The sequence below is a fragment of the Globicephala melas genome, chromosome 17 (assembly GCF_963455315.2).
Source record: "Globicephala melas chromosome 17, mGloMel1.2, whole genome shotgun sequence".
Taxonomy (NCBI): domain Eukaryota; kingdom Metazoa; phylum Chordata; class Mammalia; order Artiodactyla; family Delphinidae; genus Globicephala; species Globicephala melas.
In genome coordinates this window covers 72685635-72702473 of record NC_083330.1, presented here as the reverse complement: position 1 = coordinate 72702473, position 16839 = coordinate 72685635, and the positions used below count along the sequence as shown (strand labels likewise).

The following is a 16839-nucleotide window of genomic DNA, read 5'->3' as shown; positions in this document are numbered from 1 at the left end:
TCACGAAAGATGCCTTGCCTGACATGGGCATGCATCACAGCCCTCCTCACTTCCTGTGCATTCTTTCTTTTTTTAAAAAACGCTTTAAATCTTCATTGATGTATGGAATGGTTTCTTCCTGCCTATGAATATATTTTGTATTTCCACAAGTTTCTCGCACATAATATTTACCCCTTTTTTGGGTACCATATATATGTGTACAGTTTTAGAGTTGGGAATTTATGATGCTTTTTTATAAACCACATTCGTTTATAAATTCAGGATAGTATTTACCATTTCCCTTTGTTTCTGACGTATGCAACGCCACACCTGACCTAAGGTTGTGACAGTAAATGTGCTTGCTTATTAACCTTGTGAAATGGGTCTGCAGTCCCCTTTTGAGAATGCTAGAGGAACCTCTGGTTTGGTTGTAATTAGAGCAGTGAGTGAAACCCTAACTGCTGTAAAAAGTAAGGCTCCAGAGCTTCAACACAAATAGCGGAATATTTCACATGAAAGGACTGACTGCAGTGTTCTTTTTTTTTTTAAATTTAATTTAATTTAATTTTTTTATACAGCAGGTTCTTATTAGTCATCCATTTTATACACATCAGTGTATACATGTCATTCCCAGCCTCCCAGTTCATCACCCCCCCACCCCCACCCCCCTGCTGTTTTCCCCCATAGGTGTCCATGCGTTTGTTGTCTACATCTGTGTCTCAATTTCTGCCCTGCAAACCAGTTCATCTATACCATTTTTCTAGATTTCACATCTATGCGTTAATATAGATATTTGTTTTTCCCTTTCTGACTTACTTCACTCTGTATGACAGTCTCTAGGTCCATCCACGTCTCTACAAATGACCCAATTCTGTTCCTTTTTATGGCTGAGTAATATTCCATTGTATATATGTACCACATCTTCTTTATCCATTCGTCTGTCGATGGGCATTTAGGTTGCTTCCATGACCTGGCTATTGTAAATAGTGCTGCAGTGAACATTGGGGTGCATGTGTCTTTCTGAATTATGGTTTTCTCTGGATAGATGCCTCGTAGTGGGATTGCTGGATCATATGGTAATTCTATTTTTAGTTTTTTAAGGAACCTCCATACTGTTCTCCATAGTGGCTGTATCAGTTTACATTCCCACCAGCAGTGCAAGAGGGTTCCCTTTTCTCCACACCCTCTCCAGCATTTGTTGTTTGTAGATGTTCTGATGATGCCCATTCTAACTGGGGTGAGGTGATACCTCATTGTAGTTTTCATTTCTGTTTCTCTCATAATTAGTGATGCTGAGCATCTTTTCATGTGCCTCTTGGCCATCTGTATGTCTTCTTTGGAGAGATATCTATTTAGGTCTTCTGCCCATTTTTGGATTGGGTTGTTTGTTTTTTTAATATTGAGCTGCATGAGCTGTTTATGTATTTTTGGAGATTAATCCTTTGTCCGTTGATTAGTTTGCAAATATTTTCTCCCATTCTGAGGGTTGTCTTTTCATCTTGTTATAGTTTCCTATGCTGTGCAAAAGCTTTTAAGTTTCCTTAGGTCCCATTTGTTTATTTTTGTTTTTATTTCCGTTACTCTAGGAGGTGGGTTCAAAAAGATCTTGCTGTGATTTATGTCAAGGAGCGTTCTTCCTATGTTTTCCTCTAAGAGTGTTATAGTGTCTGGTCTTACATTTAGGTCTTTAATCCATTTTGAGTTTATTTTTGTGTATGGTGTTAGGGAGTATTCTAATTTCATTCTTTTACATGTAGCTGTCCAGTTTTCCCAGCACTACTTATTGAAGAGACTGTCTTTTCTCCATTGTCATAGATTAGTTGCCTCCTTTGTCATAGATTAGTTGACCATAGGTGCATGGGTTTATCTCTGGGCTTTCTATCCTGTTCCATTGATCTGTATTTCTGTTTTTGTGCCAGTACCATACTGTCTTGACTAGTGTAGCTTTGTAGTATAGTCTGAAGTCAGGGAGTCTGATTCCTCCAGCTCTGTTTTTTTCCCTCAAGATTGCTTTGGGTAGTCAGGGTCTTTTGTGTCTTCATACAAATTTTAAGATTTTTTGTTCTAGTTCTGTAAAAAATGCCATTGGTAATTTGATAGGGATTGCATTGAATCTGTAGATTGCTTTGGGTAGTATAGTCATTTTCACAATGTTGAATCTTCCAGTCAGGAGCATGGTATATCTCTCCATCTGTTTGTGTCATCTTTGATTTCTTTCATCAGTGTCTTATCGTTTCCTGCATACAGTTCTTTTACCTCTTTAGGCAGGTTTATTCCTAGGTATTTTATTTTTTTTCTTGCAGTGGTGAATGGGATTGTTTCCTTAATTTCTCTTTCTGATCTTTTGTTGTTATTGTATAGGAACGCCAGAGATTTATGTGCATTAATTTTGTATCCTACAACTTTACCAAATTCATTGATTAGCTCTAGTAGTTTCCTGGTGACATCTTTAGGATTTTCTATGTATAGTATCATGTCATCTGCAAACAGTGACAGTTTTACTTCTTTTCCAATTTGTATTCCTTTTATTTCTTTTTCTTCTCTGATTGCCATGGCTAGGACTTCCAAAACTATGTTGAATAATAGTGGCGAGAGTGGACATCCTTGTCTTATTCCTGATCTCAGAGGAAATGCTTTCAGTTTTTCACCATTGAGAGTGATGTTTGCTGTGGGTTTGTCATATATGGCCTTTATTATGTTGAGGTAGGTTCCCTCTATGCCCACTTTTGGGAGAGTTTTTATCATAAATGGGTGTTGAATTTTATCAAAAGCTTTTTCTGCATCTATTGAGATGATCATATGGTTTTTATTTTTCAGTTAGTTAATATGGTTTATCACATTGATTGATTTGCATATACTGAAGAATCCTTGCATCCCTGAGATAAACCCCAGTTGATCATGGTGTATGATCCTTTTTTTTTTTTTTTCCTCTTATATCTGTGAGGCAAGAACTGTTAACTTTTATTTTACTCTCATTAAATTTTCCTATTATGGTAGTATTTTTTATAAAGGAATTTATAAATTGAATTAAAAGAAACTTCCACTGAAGAGACTCAACATGTAAAAATAATTACTGAAATAATCGTTTAAAGAAAGTATTTCCCCAGAGAAGTCTTCACCAAGTGTATGATCCTTTTAATGTGTTGGTGGATTCTGTTTGCTAGTATTTTGTTGGAGATTTTTGTATCTATATTCATCAGTGATATTGGTCTGTAATTTTCTTTTTTTGTAGTATCTTTGTCTGGTTTTGGTATCAGGGTGATGGTGGCCTCATAGAATGTGTTTGGGAGTGTTCCTTCCTCTGCAGTTTTTTGGAAGAGTTTGAGAAGGTTGGGTGTTAACTCTTCTCTAAGTGTTTGATAGAATTCACCTGTGAAGGAATAAAGACACAGACTAAGACAGTGGACCTGAGGACATGGGGAGGGGGAAGGATAAGCTGGGGTGAAGTGAGGGAGTGGCATGGACATATATACACTACCAAATGTAAAATAGATAGCTAGTGGGAAGCAGCCACATAGCACAGGGAGATCAGCTCAGTGCTTTGTGACCACCTAGAGGGGTGGGATAGGGAAGGTGGGAGGGAAACGCAAGAGGGAGGAGATATGGGGCTATATGTATATGTATAGCTGATTCACTTTATTATACAGCAGACACTAACACACCTTTGTAAAACAATTATACTCCAATAAAGATTTTTTTTTTTAAAAAAAATGCATGGGAGCAATTACCAACAAGTTACTGCGTAGTTGGGGCTTTGATAAATGAATGATTTAATTGAACTGAACTCAAAGGCTGCATTTACAGTGATTCTAAGTTTTGGAATTCAGTGCTTGATTTGCATTCTATAGTAAAACTTTTACTCTGAAAACTCTTTTAAGAGGATAAATATTGCTACTGAAATTCCACTAGGAAAGGTAAAGGCAATGCTCTCAGTGGTTTTCTGTACGTGTGAAGTAAAACCTTTGAGACATACTGTATCGTGACTTTTGTTAACAAGATACTGTGATGTGTTTAGGCGGCCTTGAATCCAGAGATAGTAGATCAAAACTCCACACATCAGTGACTCATAGGTTTAAGAAACTTTAGACGTCCGGCATGTCATTATTTTTCAGAAAAATTATTATTTGTACTATTTTGGAGGGGGACCCTGAGGCACTGATTTTACCTTCTTGGGTTATGTAATATTTTAACTACCTTAATGAGCTTTTTGTTAACAGCAGCCCCAAAATATGACAGTACTGTATCTAAAAACTCAAGAACTAAAAAGTTTCCAAATATATTCATTTAAAAAATATTCTCTGTGCTATGAGAACCAAATAAAATGTAACACATTAAATAAAGTTCTTCCTATTCAAAAAAAAAAAGAATTTACCTGTGAAGCCATCTGGTCCTGGACTTTCATTTGTTGGAAGATTTTTTATCACAGTTTCAATTTCGTTACTTGTGATTGGTCTGTTCATATTTTCTGTTTCTTCCTGGTTCAGTCTTGGAAGGTTATACCTTTCTAAGAATTTGTCCATTTCTTTCAGGTTGTCCATTTTATTGGCATAGAGTTGCTTGTAGTAGTCTCTTTGGATGCTTTGTATTTCTGCGGTGTCGTAACTTTTCCTTTATTCATTTCTAATTTTATTGATTTGAATCCTCTCCCTCTTTTTCTTGATGAGTCTCGCTAAAGATTTATCAATTTTGTTTATCTTCTCAGAAAACCAGCTTTTAGCTTTATTGATGTTTGCTATCGTTTTCTTTGTTTCTATTTCATTTATTTCTGCTCTGATCTTTGTGATTTCTTTCCTTCTACTAACTTTGGGTTTTATTTGTTCTTCTTTCTCTAGTTCCTTTAGGTGTAAAGTTAGATTGTTTATTTGAGACTTTTCTTGTTTCTTGAGGTAGGCTGGTATTGCTATAAACTTCCCTCTTAGAACTGCTTTTGCTACATCCCATAGGTTTTGGATTGTCGTGTTTTCATTGTCACTTGTCTCTCGGTATTTTTTGATTTCCTCTTTGATTTCTTCACTGATCTCTTGGTTATTGAGTAATGGATTGTTTAGCCACAGGTTTGTGTTTTTTACATTTTTTTCCCTGTAATTGATTTCTAATCTCATGGTATAGTGGTCAGAAAAGATGCTTGATATGATTTCAGTTTTCTTCAATTTACCAAGGCTTGATTTGTGACCCAGGATGTGGTCTATCCTGGAGAATGTTCCATATGCACTTGAGAAGAAAGTGTAATCTGCTGTTTTCGGATGGAATGTCCTATAAACATCAGTTAAGTCTGTCTGGTCTAATGTGTCATTTGAAGCTTGTGTTTCGTTACTAATTTTCTGTCTGGATGATCTGTCCATTGGTGTAAGTGCGGTGTTCAAGTCCCCCACTATTATTGTGTTACTGACGATTCCCTCTTTTATAGCTGTTAGCATTTGCCTTATGTATTGACGTGTTCCTGTATTGGTGCATATATATTTATAATTGTTATATCTTCTTCTTGGATTGATCCCTTGATCATTATGTAGTGTCCTTCCCTGTCTCTTTTAACATTCTTTATTTTAAAGTCTATTTTATCTGATATGAGTATTGCTACTCCAGCTTTCTTTTGAGTTCCATTTGCATGGAATATCTTTTTCCATCCCCTCACTTTCAGTCTGTATGTGTCCCTAGGTCTGAAGTGGGTCTCTTGTAGACATCATATATATGGGTCTTGTTTTTGTATCCATTCAGTGAGCCTGTGTCTTTTGGATGGAACATTTAATCCATTCATATTTAAGGTAATTATAGATATGTATGTTCCTATTACCAGTTTCTTAATTGTTTTGGGTTTGTTTTTGTAGGTCCTTTTCTTCCCTTGTGTTTCTCACTTAGAGAAGTTCTTTTAGGATTTGTAGAGCAGGTTTGGTGGTGCTGAATTCTCTTAGCTTTTGCTTGTCTGTAAAGCTTTTGATTTCTCTGTTGGATCTGAATGAGATCCTTGCTGGGTAGAGTAATCTTGGTTTTAGGTTCTTCCCTTTCATCACTTTAAATATATCGTGCCTCTCCCTTCTGGCTTGTAAAATTTCTGCTGAGAAATCAGCTGTTAACCTTATGGGAGTTCCCTTGTATGTTATTTGTCGTTTTTCCCTTGCTGCTTTCAATAATTTTTCTTTGTCTTTAATTTTTGTCAGTTTGATTACTGTGTGTCTCGGTGTGTTTCTCCTTGGGTTTATCCTGCCTGGGACTCTCTGCGCTTCCTGGAATTGGGTGGCTATTTCCTTTCCCATGTGTTCCACTATAATCTCTTCAAATATTTTCTCTGCTCCTTTCTCTCTTCTCCTTCTGGGACCCCTATAATGCGAATGTTGGTGCATTTAATGTTGTCCCAGAGGCCTCTTAGGCTGTCTGCATTTCTTTTCATTCCTTTTTCTTTATTCTGTTCCGCAGCAGTGAATTCCACCATTCTGTCTTCCAGGTCACTTATCCGTTCTTCTGCCTCTGTTGTTCTGCTATTGATTCCTTCTAGTGTATTTTTCATTTCAGTTATTGTATTGTTCACCCCTCTCTTTTTTTTTTTTTTTGGTACGCTGGCCTCTTACTGTTGTGGCCTCTCCCGTTGCGGAGCACAGGCTCCGGACGTGCAGCCTCAGCGGCCATGGCTCATGGGCCCAGCCGCTCCGCGGCATGTGGGATCTTCCCGGGCTGGGGCACGAACCTGTGTCCCCTGCATCAGCAGGTGGACTCTCAACCACTGTGCCACCAGGGAAGCCCTCTTTGTTTGTTCTTTAATTCTTCTAGGTCTTTGTTAAACATTTCTTGCATCTTCTCGATCTTTGCCTCCATTCTTTTTCCAAGGTCCTGGATCATCTTCACTATCATTATTCTGAATCCTTTTTCTAGAAGGTTGCCCATCTCCACTTCATTTGATTGTTTTGCTGAGGTTTTATCTTGTTCCTTCATCCGGTACACAGCGCCTCTGCCTTTTCATCTTGTCTATCTTTCTGTGAATGTGGTTTTTGTTCCACAGGCTTCAGGATGGTAGTTCTTCTTGCTTCTGCTGTCTGCCCTCTGGTGGATGAGGCTATCTAAGAGGCTTGTGCAAGTTTCCTGATGGGAGAGACTGATGGTGGGTAGAGCTGGCTTTTGCTCTGGTGGGCAGAGCTCAGTAAAACTTCAATCCACTTGTCTGCTGATGGGTGGAGCTGGGTTCCCTCCCTGTTGGTTGTTTGGCCTGAGGCAACCCAGTACTGGAGCCTACCCGGCTCTTTGCTGGGGCTAATGGTGGACTCCGGGTGGGCTCAAGCCAAGGGGTACTTCCCAGAACTTCTGCTGCCAGTGTCCTTGTCCTCACGGTGAGACATAGCCACCCCCCGCCTCTGCAGGAGACCCTCCACCACTAGCAGGTAGGTGTGGTTCAGTCTCCCCTAGGGTCACTGCTCCTTCCCCTGGGTCCTGATGCACACACTACTTTGTGTGTGCCCTCCAAGAGTGGAGTCTCTGTTTCCCCCAGTTCTGTCGAAGTCCTGCCAGCAAATCCCAATGGCCTTCACAGTCTGATTCTCTAGGTATTCCTCCTCCTGTTGTCAGACTCCCAGGTTGGGAAGCCTGACATGGGGCTCAGAACCTTCACTCCAGTGTGTGGACTTCTGTGGTATAAGTGTTCTCCAGTTTGTGAGTCACCCACCCAGCAGTTATGGGATTTGACTTTATTGTGATTGTGCCCCTCCTACCGTCTCACTGCAGCTTCTCCTTTGTCTTTGGATGTGGGGTATCTTTTTTGGTGAGTTCCAGTGTCTTCCTGTCGATGACTGTTCAGCAGTTAGCTGTGATTCCGGTGCTCTCATAAGAGGGAGTGAGCGCACATCCTTCTACTCCACCATCTTCTTTGCAATGCTCTTTTTTTCTCTTTTCCTTTGTGCATGGTCTAGTGTCACTTGCTCATAGGGTGCAGCATGCAGAGGCCTCGTACAGACCTTCAGACCACTGTTGCTCCTGCGAAATGGCTGCAGGGCCGCCTCAGCTCGGTGGGCCATGCAAACACCACCAGGTGTTCTTTTCATTCTTGTCTGGTTGTAGTATTTGGATTTTTGTCTGCAGCTCTCTAATTCTTACCGTATCATAGAGGCTGAGAATTTCCGCAGTGGAAGGGACCTTAGAAAATGTTCACATTCTTCTGATTATTGGAAATGCTACCGTGTTCAAGACCGGGGCATCTCCTTCAGGAAACCACCCCTGACCACTGTCCAGTCTGCCCCCTGCCCACCCTGGGGGTCCAGGAGAAGTGTCCTGTCTGCCCCCTCCACTAGTCTGCAAGCCCTGTCAGGATGGGGGCATGGGGGGCCCATGGTTCTGTTTCCAGCTTCCAGCAGAGTGTCTGACACATTAAATTCTCCTTAGAACAGGAGGCGGAGAAGGCATCTGAAGTACATGGGGACTCGGCATATGACAGATGAGAGCCAGAGGCTTGTCAGGTGGCTTATTCAGTAAATGGCTGACCACTCAGAGTTGTCCATACAGAGGCCACGGTCTGTCTGTCTTGCAGCACAGGTGCTAATGTAACTGCACATCCCTGCTGCAGCCACGGTAGCACCTTTCCTGGCCAGCAGACCATTGCAAGCACTGGCCTTCAGATCTGCTTCCGACTTTAAAGCTTGTCTTCTGTCCCTCTTCTGGTGTGTCACTCGCTCTGGGCCTGGTAACTTTTGCCTGCCTGCCTGCTGGACATTATCATCAGGTGATGCTCCGTAGGGCCTGATTACACGTGAGGACCCTGGCCAGCAGCACTTTACGCTGCCAGCTCTCTTCAAAATCAGACCTTGTCTTCCTTAGAAAACCGGCCTTGCTCCAGTGTCTGCACCCACGTTCTGCAGGGTTTGCTGCATTCACTCTGCGTAGTAACTTTCATTCCTGCTGGTACAGGAGGAAATGCTGACTTGGGACATCTTGCCTCGTCTTTCCTTGTGGTACAGGCTGAGTGCCTACCCTCTTCTCACCTCCCCCTGATGCGCCACTCTGGAGAGTTCAGTTTCTCCGCAGCTTTTCAAAGTGCCCGCTCTGTGCCCAGCACGGCACTGAGAACCATCCTGTGCTTCTGAGGGAAAATGTTTTCTCGGCCAAAACACCTTGTGGCTTTTGGAAGAAGCAATTCTGCGTCTTCCTTCTTTTTCTTTTTTCCTCTCTTGCTTTTTGCCTCATTTTTCCCAATTATTAAAGGACTGTATTATTTTAAAAATTTAGGTGACAGAAAAAAGAGAAGAGGGGCCCATGATTGTATAGCACATAGATGCCCACGAGGAGTGCCGACCCCCCTCTGGTGCGGGTGTGGAGCCCGATGCCGTCTGTTCAGGGGGTACTGGCTAGGCCCTTCCTCGTGCCAGGCCACATCACAGGTGCTGGAATAAAGTGGCCAAAACACGGCCCAGGTCCCTGCTTTCATGAAGCTCACGATGGTGAGCAGGTAGATGAACAGGTGATGGGATTCCCAGGGGCGACAGTGCAGTGAAGGAACGAGGGCAGGAGAGGCTGGAGTGTGCCCGAGGCTGCTGCTGCTGCTAGGGGGGTGGCTCTGGGACGTCCTGTTGGACGCGGTGACAATGGAGTGGGAGCCCAAAGGGAGTGAGGGAGGGACTCCGAGCAGGGCAGCCACGCTGGGGGAGGACCCAGGAGGCCGGGAGGGCACTGGGCATGGGGCGGCAGCTCCGGGCAGGCAGGGTCTGGCCGGGCACGGATGCCCAAGGGGCTGTGCTCAGTGAGGGGACACACAGTGTGGCACATAGGGTTGTGTGCTGCCCTCTTCACTCATTCACACATAAGTCTTTTCTCACTTATCGCAGAGCCTGTAGGGCACGAGGGAGGTGCTGAGCATCCACGTCTTAGATGACAGGGCCCTGTCTGTGTATCTGGGAGCCGGTGCAGCGGAGCAGAGGTGTGCAGACTGGGGCACAAGCACCCCCACCCACATCCCAGCTATCCCTTAGCCGCCGTCATCTCCGTGGAGGAGATGGGGTCTCGGTGGGAAGCTGCTCTCCCACGAGTACAGAGCCCAGCAGAGTGCCCTGGTCTGTTAGAGGTCTGGTCTAGATTCTGGAACACTTGAGGTGGGCAGAGCTGCAGAACTCAGAGGCTGACTTAGTGAATAATTTGCACAGTCCTGTAGGTTAAGGTTTTCCATTAAGCTCTCTATGCTGCCGATAATTTAGCTGGAAGATGTGTTAGATACAGCACTTGGGGAAAATGGAGTACCCATCTCAGGGGATAATGGCACTGTGAAGCCAGATTATTTCTACCGTGGAGAACAATTGTAAGCCTGTGCTAGTAGATTAAACTGCTAGAGTGATCGTTTTGAACAAAGAGAGTGGTTGAGAGCTATACAGCCAGCCATAAACTGATAGGGGTAGGTAAAGAGTAATAATTCAACCCTGTGGATCTATGGCATGTAATCCCTTTAGATGCTGCCACGCTACAGCTGCTGAGGAAGGTGTCCGGACCTGAGGTCACCCAGACTAACGTCCAGATTTTGCTACTTTCCAGCTGTTTGACCTTAGATGAGTCACCAGACATTAGAGGTTTCATTCAGAGATGCACAAGCCACGAGATGCTGTGCGCAAATGATTGGGATGAGGCTGGGAGAGTGTCCACTGGGTTTCACGGGGACAGGGAAGAAATGCCATGGTTTGCAGAAACACAAAGCCAAACAACAAACAGAGGGAGAATCATGTAACAGGTAGAGTGCGGGAAGTGGGAGGAGGGGCTTGCTCTGCAGGGAGCCTCTGTGCCTCCCTCTGTAACGCAGCCCTCCACCACCCCGGCTCCTGTTTCTCCAGCCGTACGTGAAGCGGGGCCTCTCCGGGCCTGGCGGAGCTGCTCACACAAGCTTGTGAGAACGTAAACTTGTGGTGAGTTAGGCTTTGGACGCCCCGCCTGTTACAGCTGTGCCATCTGGAGGGCCACTCTTTGCAGGACTTCTGTGAACTGGACATTTATCTTTGTCACTCTGTCTGCTGAATTAAGCCCAACGGACCGTGTTTGGAAAGTTTATTTTACTCTTATAATTAGCAGTGAGTGAATTTAACTGGTGATTCCGGTAGACAAATCCCTAGAGCTGAAAATTGGGAAAAAAAATGGAGAAAGGATTATGTTAAATAGACTTAATACGTAGAAAAGGTAATATGGGCAAATAAATGTAGCTATTTCGAGGGAGAGACAGATGATGCTAAGTCTTCTCTTCTCATGTTAGGCAAGTTGCGGTTCAGGGGCTGCCGCCGATTGGGTGATGCAGGACGCTTCCTGGGAAGCCGCCAGCGTCTTCCTTTGTAAAAGCAAGTCTCAGTCTCTCAGCTGGTGAGCGAGGTTCTTCGGGATGTGGTTGTGAACTTCATTTCATGCCTCGCCCGCCCCCGCTCCCCAGCACCGCCTCTCCTATGACTCATGCACTTTGGACAGACACACAGCCCCTGGGAGCCTCCGCTGTGCAGACACACTCGAGGTCTGGGGTCCCTCGCTCAGCTAGGAGCAAAGCCTCAGTGCAGACGAGGGGCCCGTAGGAGACGCAGGATGGGGATGTAGGAGTCCTCCGGGCTTTGAGGGAGGGCACGAGAAGCGTGATGGGGAAGCCTGGAACCGGAGGGTGTGGAAGCAGCGAAGAGGGCGTCTCAGTGAGTAAAGTTGAGGTTGGCTCAGCAGCGTCAGACAGCAAAGGACCGTGTGGAGAGGTGAGGATGGAACTCTGCCCAGTGGGCTTGGTGACTGGGAGGCGGCGGTGGCCCTGGTGGGGCTGTGGGCACATGCCTGCCCTTTGCCGCCTTCCCTCGGCCTGCCATGCCTTTTCCCACCATCTGCAGACAGCGCCTTCCACGAAGTGGCCCCGGGCCCTGATGTGACAGAGTTAGCATGTAATTGCCCTTATTTCGAGCACGGTGGCCTCATGTTGGTTTCTGCCCTTCTTCCACATCTGTGGGCAGTAGCCACGCCTCAGTCGTCCTGGGACCTCCTGGGACGGCTCCTGGGTGTGTGTCTACCCTGCTGCCATGGGAACAGGAGCTGCAGCCTCTGCTTATCAAAGCCCTGGGCCTGGCAGGGATCTCTTTGTCCGGGGCAGTAGTGTCAGCCCTTGTCAGTGCTCAGCCATCGAGGCGCTGGAGTTGTCCAAGAGGAGAGTGAAGTCTTAGGCTGGACGTCCTCCTCATTTTAGGCTTCATTTCTGATGATGGCAATCGCTGTGTGTGAACGACAGTGCCAGGAGGGTGTCTCAAAGCTCGTGTATTGGTTGATCTCCCCCTTTTTCTTTGTCACCATTGTGCCATCTGTTTACCTGAAGTGCATCAGCTTGTTTTGCACACCTGAGGCTGGGACCGCAGCATAAATCACCCATGCCGCCTGACTTCTTGCTTCATGTAGAATTTACTGACAGTTAAGAGAAAAGCATTTGTTGAGTATTCCTTCCCCCTTTTCCACCCTTCTGTCAGGTACCTTCTTTCAAAGTGAAATAAATCAATATTTACTTCTAAAGTCTCGGTTCACAGTACATTTTCCCATTTAAATGAAATTGAAACAAACAGTAAAAGAAGAAAAAGGCCTCCATCTACTGCAGAAAAACAGCTCAGGCTAAATGGATTAATACTTTCCACCCAGGGTATCTCTCTAGCTTCTGGTAAATTCCATCAGTCCAAGTTAAAGGTTCCTTCCAATCAGTAACTTTGTGTGGAGCCCACCCCAGACGTGCCTCGTCCATTTTCTTCTCTGCATTAAACATGACCCCGTCTGACACAGCCCTTCCTGCTGTCAGGGAATGACACAGGCACAGGGCCGAGGGAGACCCCTGGAAGCCCCATGGGGCGTTCCCAGAGACGGCATGGGGTCGTGGCTTGTTATAGAGGGCCAGGCAGGGAGGAGGCCGTCCCACGCCAGGCTCCAGCTGGGAAGGGAGTCAGAAGCGTCATGAATGGGAGCTCACAGAGGCCACCTGAGCAAACCCACTGCTTCCAGTCTCTCCTGGGGGTCCTGGGAGTCATTGCTCCTTCTGCCCTCTCTGCCTGGAGTCCCATCCCATGCCTCCTCCGGAGGCTGCCCTGGCACTCTGTCAGAGCATTGCTCGGTTCCTGTGTCTGCCCCGCTAGACTGGTTTTCCACCATGTGCTGCCTGAGCGCCCATCAGGGCACCTGCACCCAGTGGAGCATCGTTGCACAAATACTGGGTTCTTGCTCCGTGCCAGACATCCGCCCTGCCCACCTGGCTCTGGGAGAAGAGCTTTGCCGGGGCAGTGCCGTCCTAGCCCTCACGGAGCTCAGTTCACTGGGACCTGATAAAATGACAAAGGTTTTGTTGAATGAATGAATAATTGACATGCCGCAGTACCTTAAGAAAACGTTGTTCAGTACACGAATGAAGACACCAAAAGCGCAGTGACGTTATTAAGCACCCACTTTGCATACGGAATCTTCTTCAGTTCTCCTAGCCATTCTCTGAAGTGGGCATTTTCGTCCCTGTTTTACAGATGAGACACCTGAGAGTCATAGGGGAGAGTGGGCAAGGCTCACAGCTAACTGCGGGGGAGCTGCTGTGTAAGCCCCGCGAAGTGCAGAACAAAGTTCTTTCCACCTCGCCTTTCGGACCCCCTGGGGAAGGCCGGTCTCTGTGACATCCCTCCCTACATCTGAGGGCTCTCGTTCCCCAGCTCAGCAAGTCCAGGCCCCTTCACTGTCCTCCTGGGCTGGTTTTCTAATCCTTCAGTCATTTCTGCAGCTCTTAGGGTCTCAACACTTTCTAAATCTTTCCCATATTGTTTGTATCATTGCTCTTCTCAAAATCAAAGACAGTTGTAAAACAGACCAGAATGCACAGTCAGGGAGCTGGGGCCTTAGCACCAGCTGGAATTTGGCCTTGTCTGGAATCGGCCTGCTTGGAGCTACAGAGAAAGGCCCGCCCGTAGGAGTGAGCAGGCCCCTCCACTGACAGAGCCCCGGGGCAGTGAGTGCCCATCAGCAGACCCCTCCCGTGGCTCTGAGGCACTAGTGTTGGTGGACGACACCTGGGCAAAACCAGGCGTGCAAGGGCGTGTACTCCTGCCTGGTGTGCTGTTGATCTTCTTCATACACAGAGCTGAGCTCCCAGAGTGTGTGGAGAGACAGATAAGCCAGGATAAACTAGTCCCTTTTCCACCACCAAATGGACCAGCTATGAATTTCCAGGAGACCCCGCACCCAGCCCTCTACACGGTTGCAGGAAGTAACTCCTAGAGTGCCTCGGCAACTCCCACGCCTCTGGGAGGCATCACGAGAAGAGCTTGGACTGGGTGTTTGAACTTGGGTTCCACCATGAGCCCCAGCTGGGGCCCCTGACCACGTTACTTTGCACCGGTGAGCGCCGCTCTCCTCATCTGTAAACCGGGGGTGAGAGCAAGCGTAGAGCATTGCTGAGATGATTCTGTGCAGGAAGGACCAGCTCCTGGAATGTGCCAGACGCTCCATAGGCAGTCGCTGTGATTCTCTTGTCCTGCTGGACCTGGAAGTGGGGCCCGTGTGACCTTTCTCTTGCCCTCCTGCAGGTCACGGACGAGGAGCCCAGTTCCAACCACACGGTCATGATCCAGGAGACCCTCCAGCAGGCCTCCGTGGAGCTGGCTGAGCAGCATCACTTGGTGGTGTCCTCCGACGACGTGGAGGGCATTGAGACGGTAACCGTCTACACGCAGGGCGGGGAGGCCTCGGAGTTCATCGTCTACGTGCAGGAGGCCGTGCAGCCCGTGGAGGAGCAGGCCGTGGGGCAGCCGGCCCCGGAGCTCTAGAGGACACGCAGTGTGGGACAGCGCCACGGGGCAGGGCTGCCGGCCTCTGTGCAGCCCCCGGGACAGCCAGGGCGGGGAGGCCCCAGAGAAGTGCTCTCCCAGGCTCTCCTCTGCGCTGTCCACCCTGGTGGCCGCGTGGGGCTCTCCTGGCCCAGCTTTGGGTGGGCGAGGGATCGGCATCACCAGCGACACAGGAGCGCTGCCCACAGCACAGGCATACGCACCTTCCCCCCACGTCGTCTGCTTCCAGAAAGACCTGTGCCTCAACTCCCCAAACATGGCCCGTACCGCATAGCCCCTTTGCTTCAAGTGTCGAACAGAGACCCCCAATTCTCATCGGCATCTTCCCTGAATCACAGCCTAACTCCTTGACCCCTGTCTGGGTGCCGAATCTTTACCTGGGACTGCTCTGCAGCCTGGTAACCAGGAGACAGCTGTCAGAGAAAGTGACCTTACGGTGTTTGAATCACCTGTGAGAGAAAAGAGGGGAGGGGTTATCTACACAGTTCTACCCTCCTCAGGCATCAGGGGCGCTTATTATCGTGTGAAGTAACGATGGTTTGACGGCCCTCCCGCTCCCATCACACATGGTGGTCTCAGCTTACTATCTTGGAATTCTTTTGCTTTTAAAATAAATGCACTTTCTCCTATTCACCTCCTACTCTATGGAGGTGAGTTGGATAGAATAAAAGCATTCTCTGCCTGAGTACTTCTGCTCCTCTGTTAGGTTAGTGGGTTTACCTTTCCCCTTCCCAAGTCAGAATCTGGGATTTGGACCCCACCCAGGACAACCCTCTCTGAGACCCAGGCCCTCAAAATGTGACAGTGATGCTCGTTCTCCCTCTGAAGCATTAGCCTTGCTTTGGGGCCACTGTTTGAGGTTAACGGTCTTGGCGCCCCACGTCCTGGCACCTCGCATTGGGTTTGCTGCAGCCCCTTCCCACCTTGGGAGGAGAAGTAAACCGACAGTCAGGAGCCTCCGTGATGCTCTCTAGTCCGACTGCCTTTTAGTCCAGGTGCTCGTGATAAATCCCGTACCTTTTGGCGCCTCTGCCGTGTGGCAGCTTTGTGGAGACACCGAGGCGAATCCTACTGCCCCCTGTCCAGCCCCGGGGTCTCCTGACATCGTCACCCAACGTCCAGCTCACTGAGGTCAAGATCTTTTTTCTATCAAATGAAATTTTATTTAATTTATAGTGATTCTAACCAATTGTTTGAATAAACCATCCTTTTAAGTTGTAAAATACCAAGCTATTGCCTCATGGTTTTAGATTTTCACATTTCTAGACTAGACAATGAAAGCATCTATATTACATAGGACGGTTCACAAAACTGTTCATCTGAAACAACGTTTTTGATGCTCTTTGGGCACTAAAAACAGCCAAAAGTTTCGATTCAGTAACAAATGAAGAAAAAGCTTGAGAATTATTTTTAATCCTACAATGGTTTGCTGTCCTTTGTTTCCAAGGAAGACATTACTGACCCATTTTCAGTAAAGAATGAACTTTGAGTTATTTCTCTAATAAGGGTGGTGGATTTCTACCAGTCTTGGTAAAGATAAATGGTACAACGAAACGATGGATTTTTTTTCTCTTAATGTTTAGAAGCCTGTGTGTCGTGTTTGTTTGTTTGTTTCTTGACATATAATTGACCTACGACACTACGTTAGTTCCAGGTACACAACATAGTGATGGGATATTTTTATACATTACAAAATGATCACCACAGTAAGTCTAGTTATCGTCCGTCATCATACAAAGTTACTACACAGTTATTGACTATATTTCTCCATCTTGTACATTTCATCCCTATGACTCATTTGTTTCGTAACTGGAAGTTTGTACCTCTTAATCTCCCTCACATATTTCACTTACCCCTCCAACTCCTCTCCCCTCTGCAACCACCTGTTTTGTTTGTTTTGTTTTTTGGATTCCACATATAAGTGAAATCATAGGTATTTGTCTTTATCTAACTTATTGCACTTAACATACTACCCTCTAAGTCCATCCATGGTGTCACAACTGGCTAGATTCCATTCTTCTTTTATGGCTGAGTAATGTTCTATTGTGTAGATATACCACATATTCTTTACCTATTCATCTGTTGATGGGCA

The 16839-nt window shown here is 46.2% G+C and overlaps 1 protein-coding gene across 2 annotated transcripts in view; it reads left to right on the top strand.

The window, feature by feature from the left end:
- ZFAT (zinc finger and AT-hook domain containing) overlaps window positions 1–16041 on the top strand; it is a 185525-nt gene extending 169484 nt beyond the window's left edge. For both annotated transcript variants that reach the window (XM_030875874.2, XM_060286942.1), the window contains one exon: window positions 14487–16041. In XM_030875874.2, the coding sequence (XP_030731734.1) occupies window positions 14487–14726 (240 nt within the window). In that variant the 3' untranslated portion in view covers window positions 14727–16041. The remainder of the gene's footprint in view (window positions 1–14486) is intronic.
- Window positions 16042–16839: the final 798 nt, after the last annotated feature.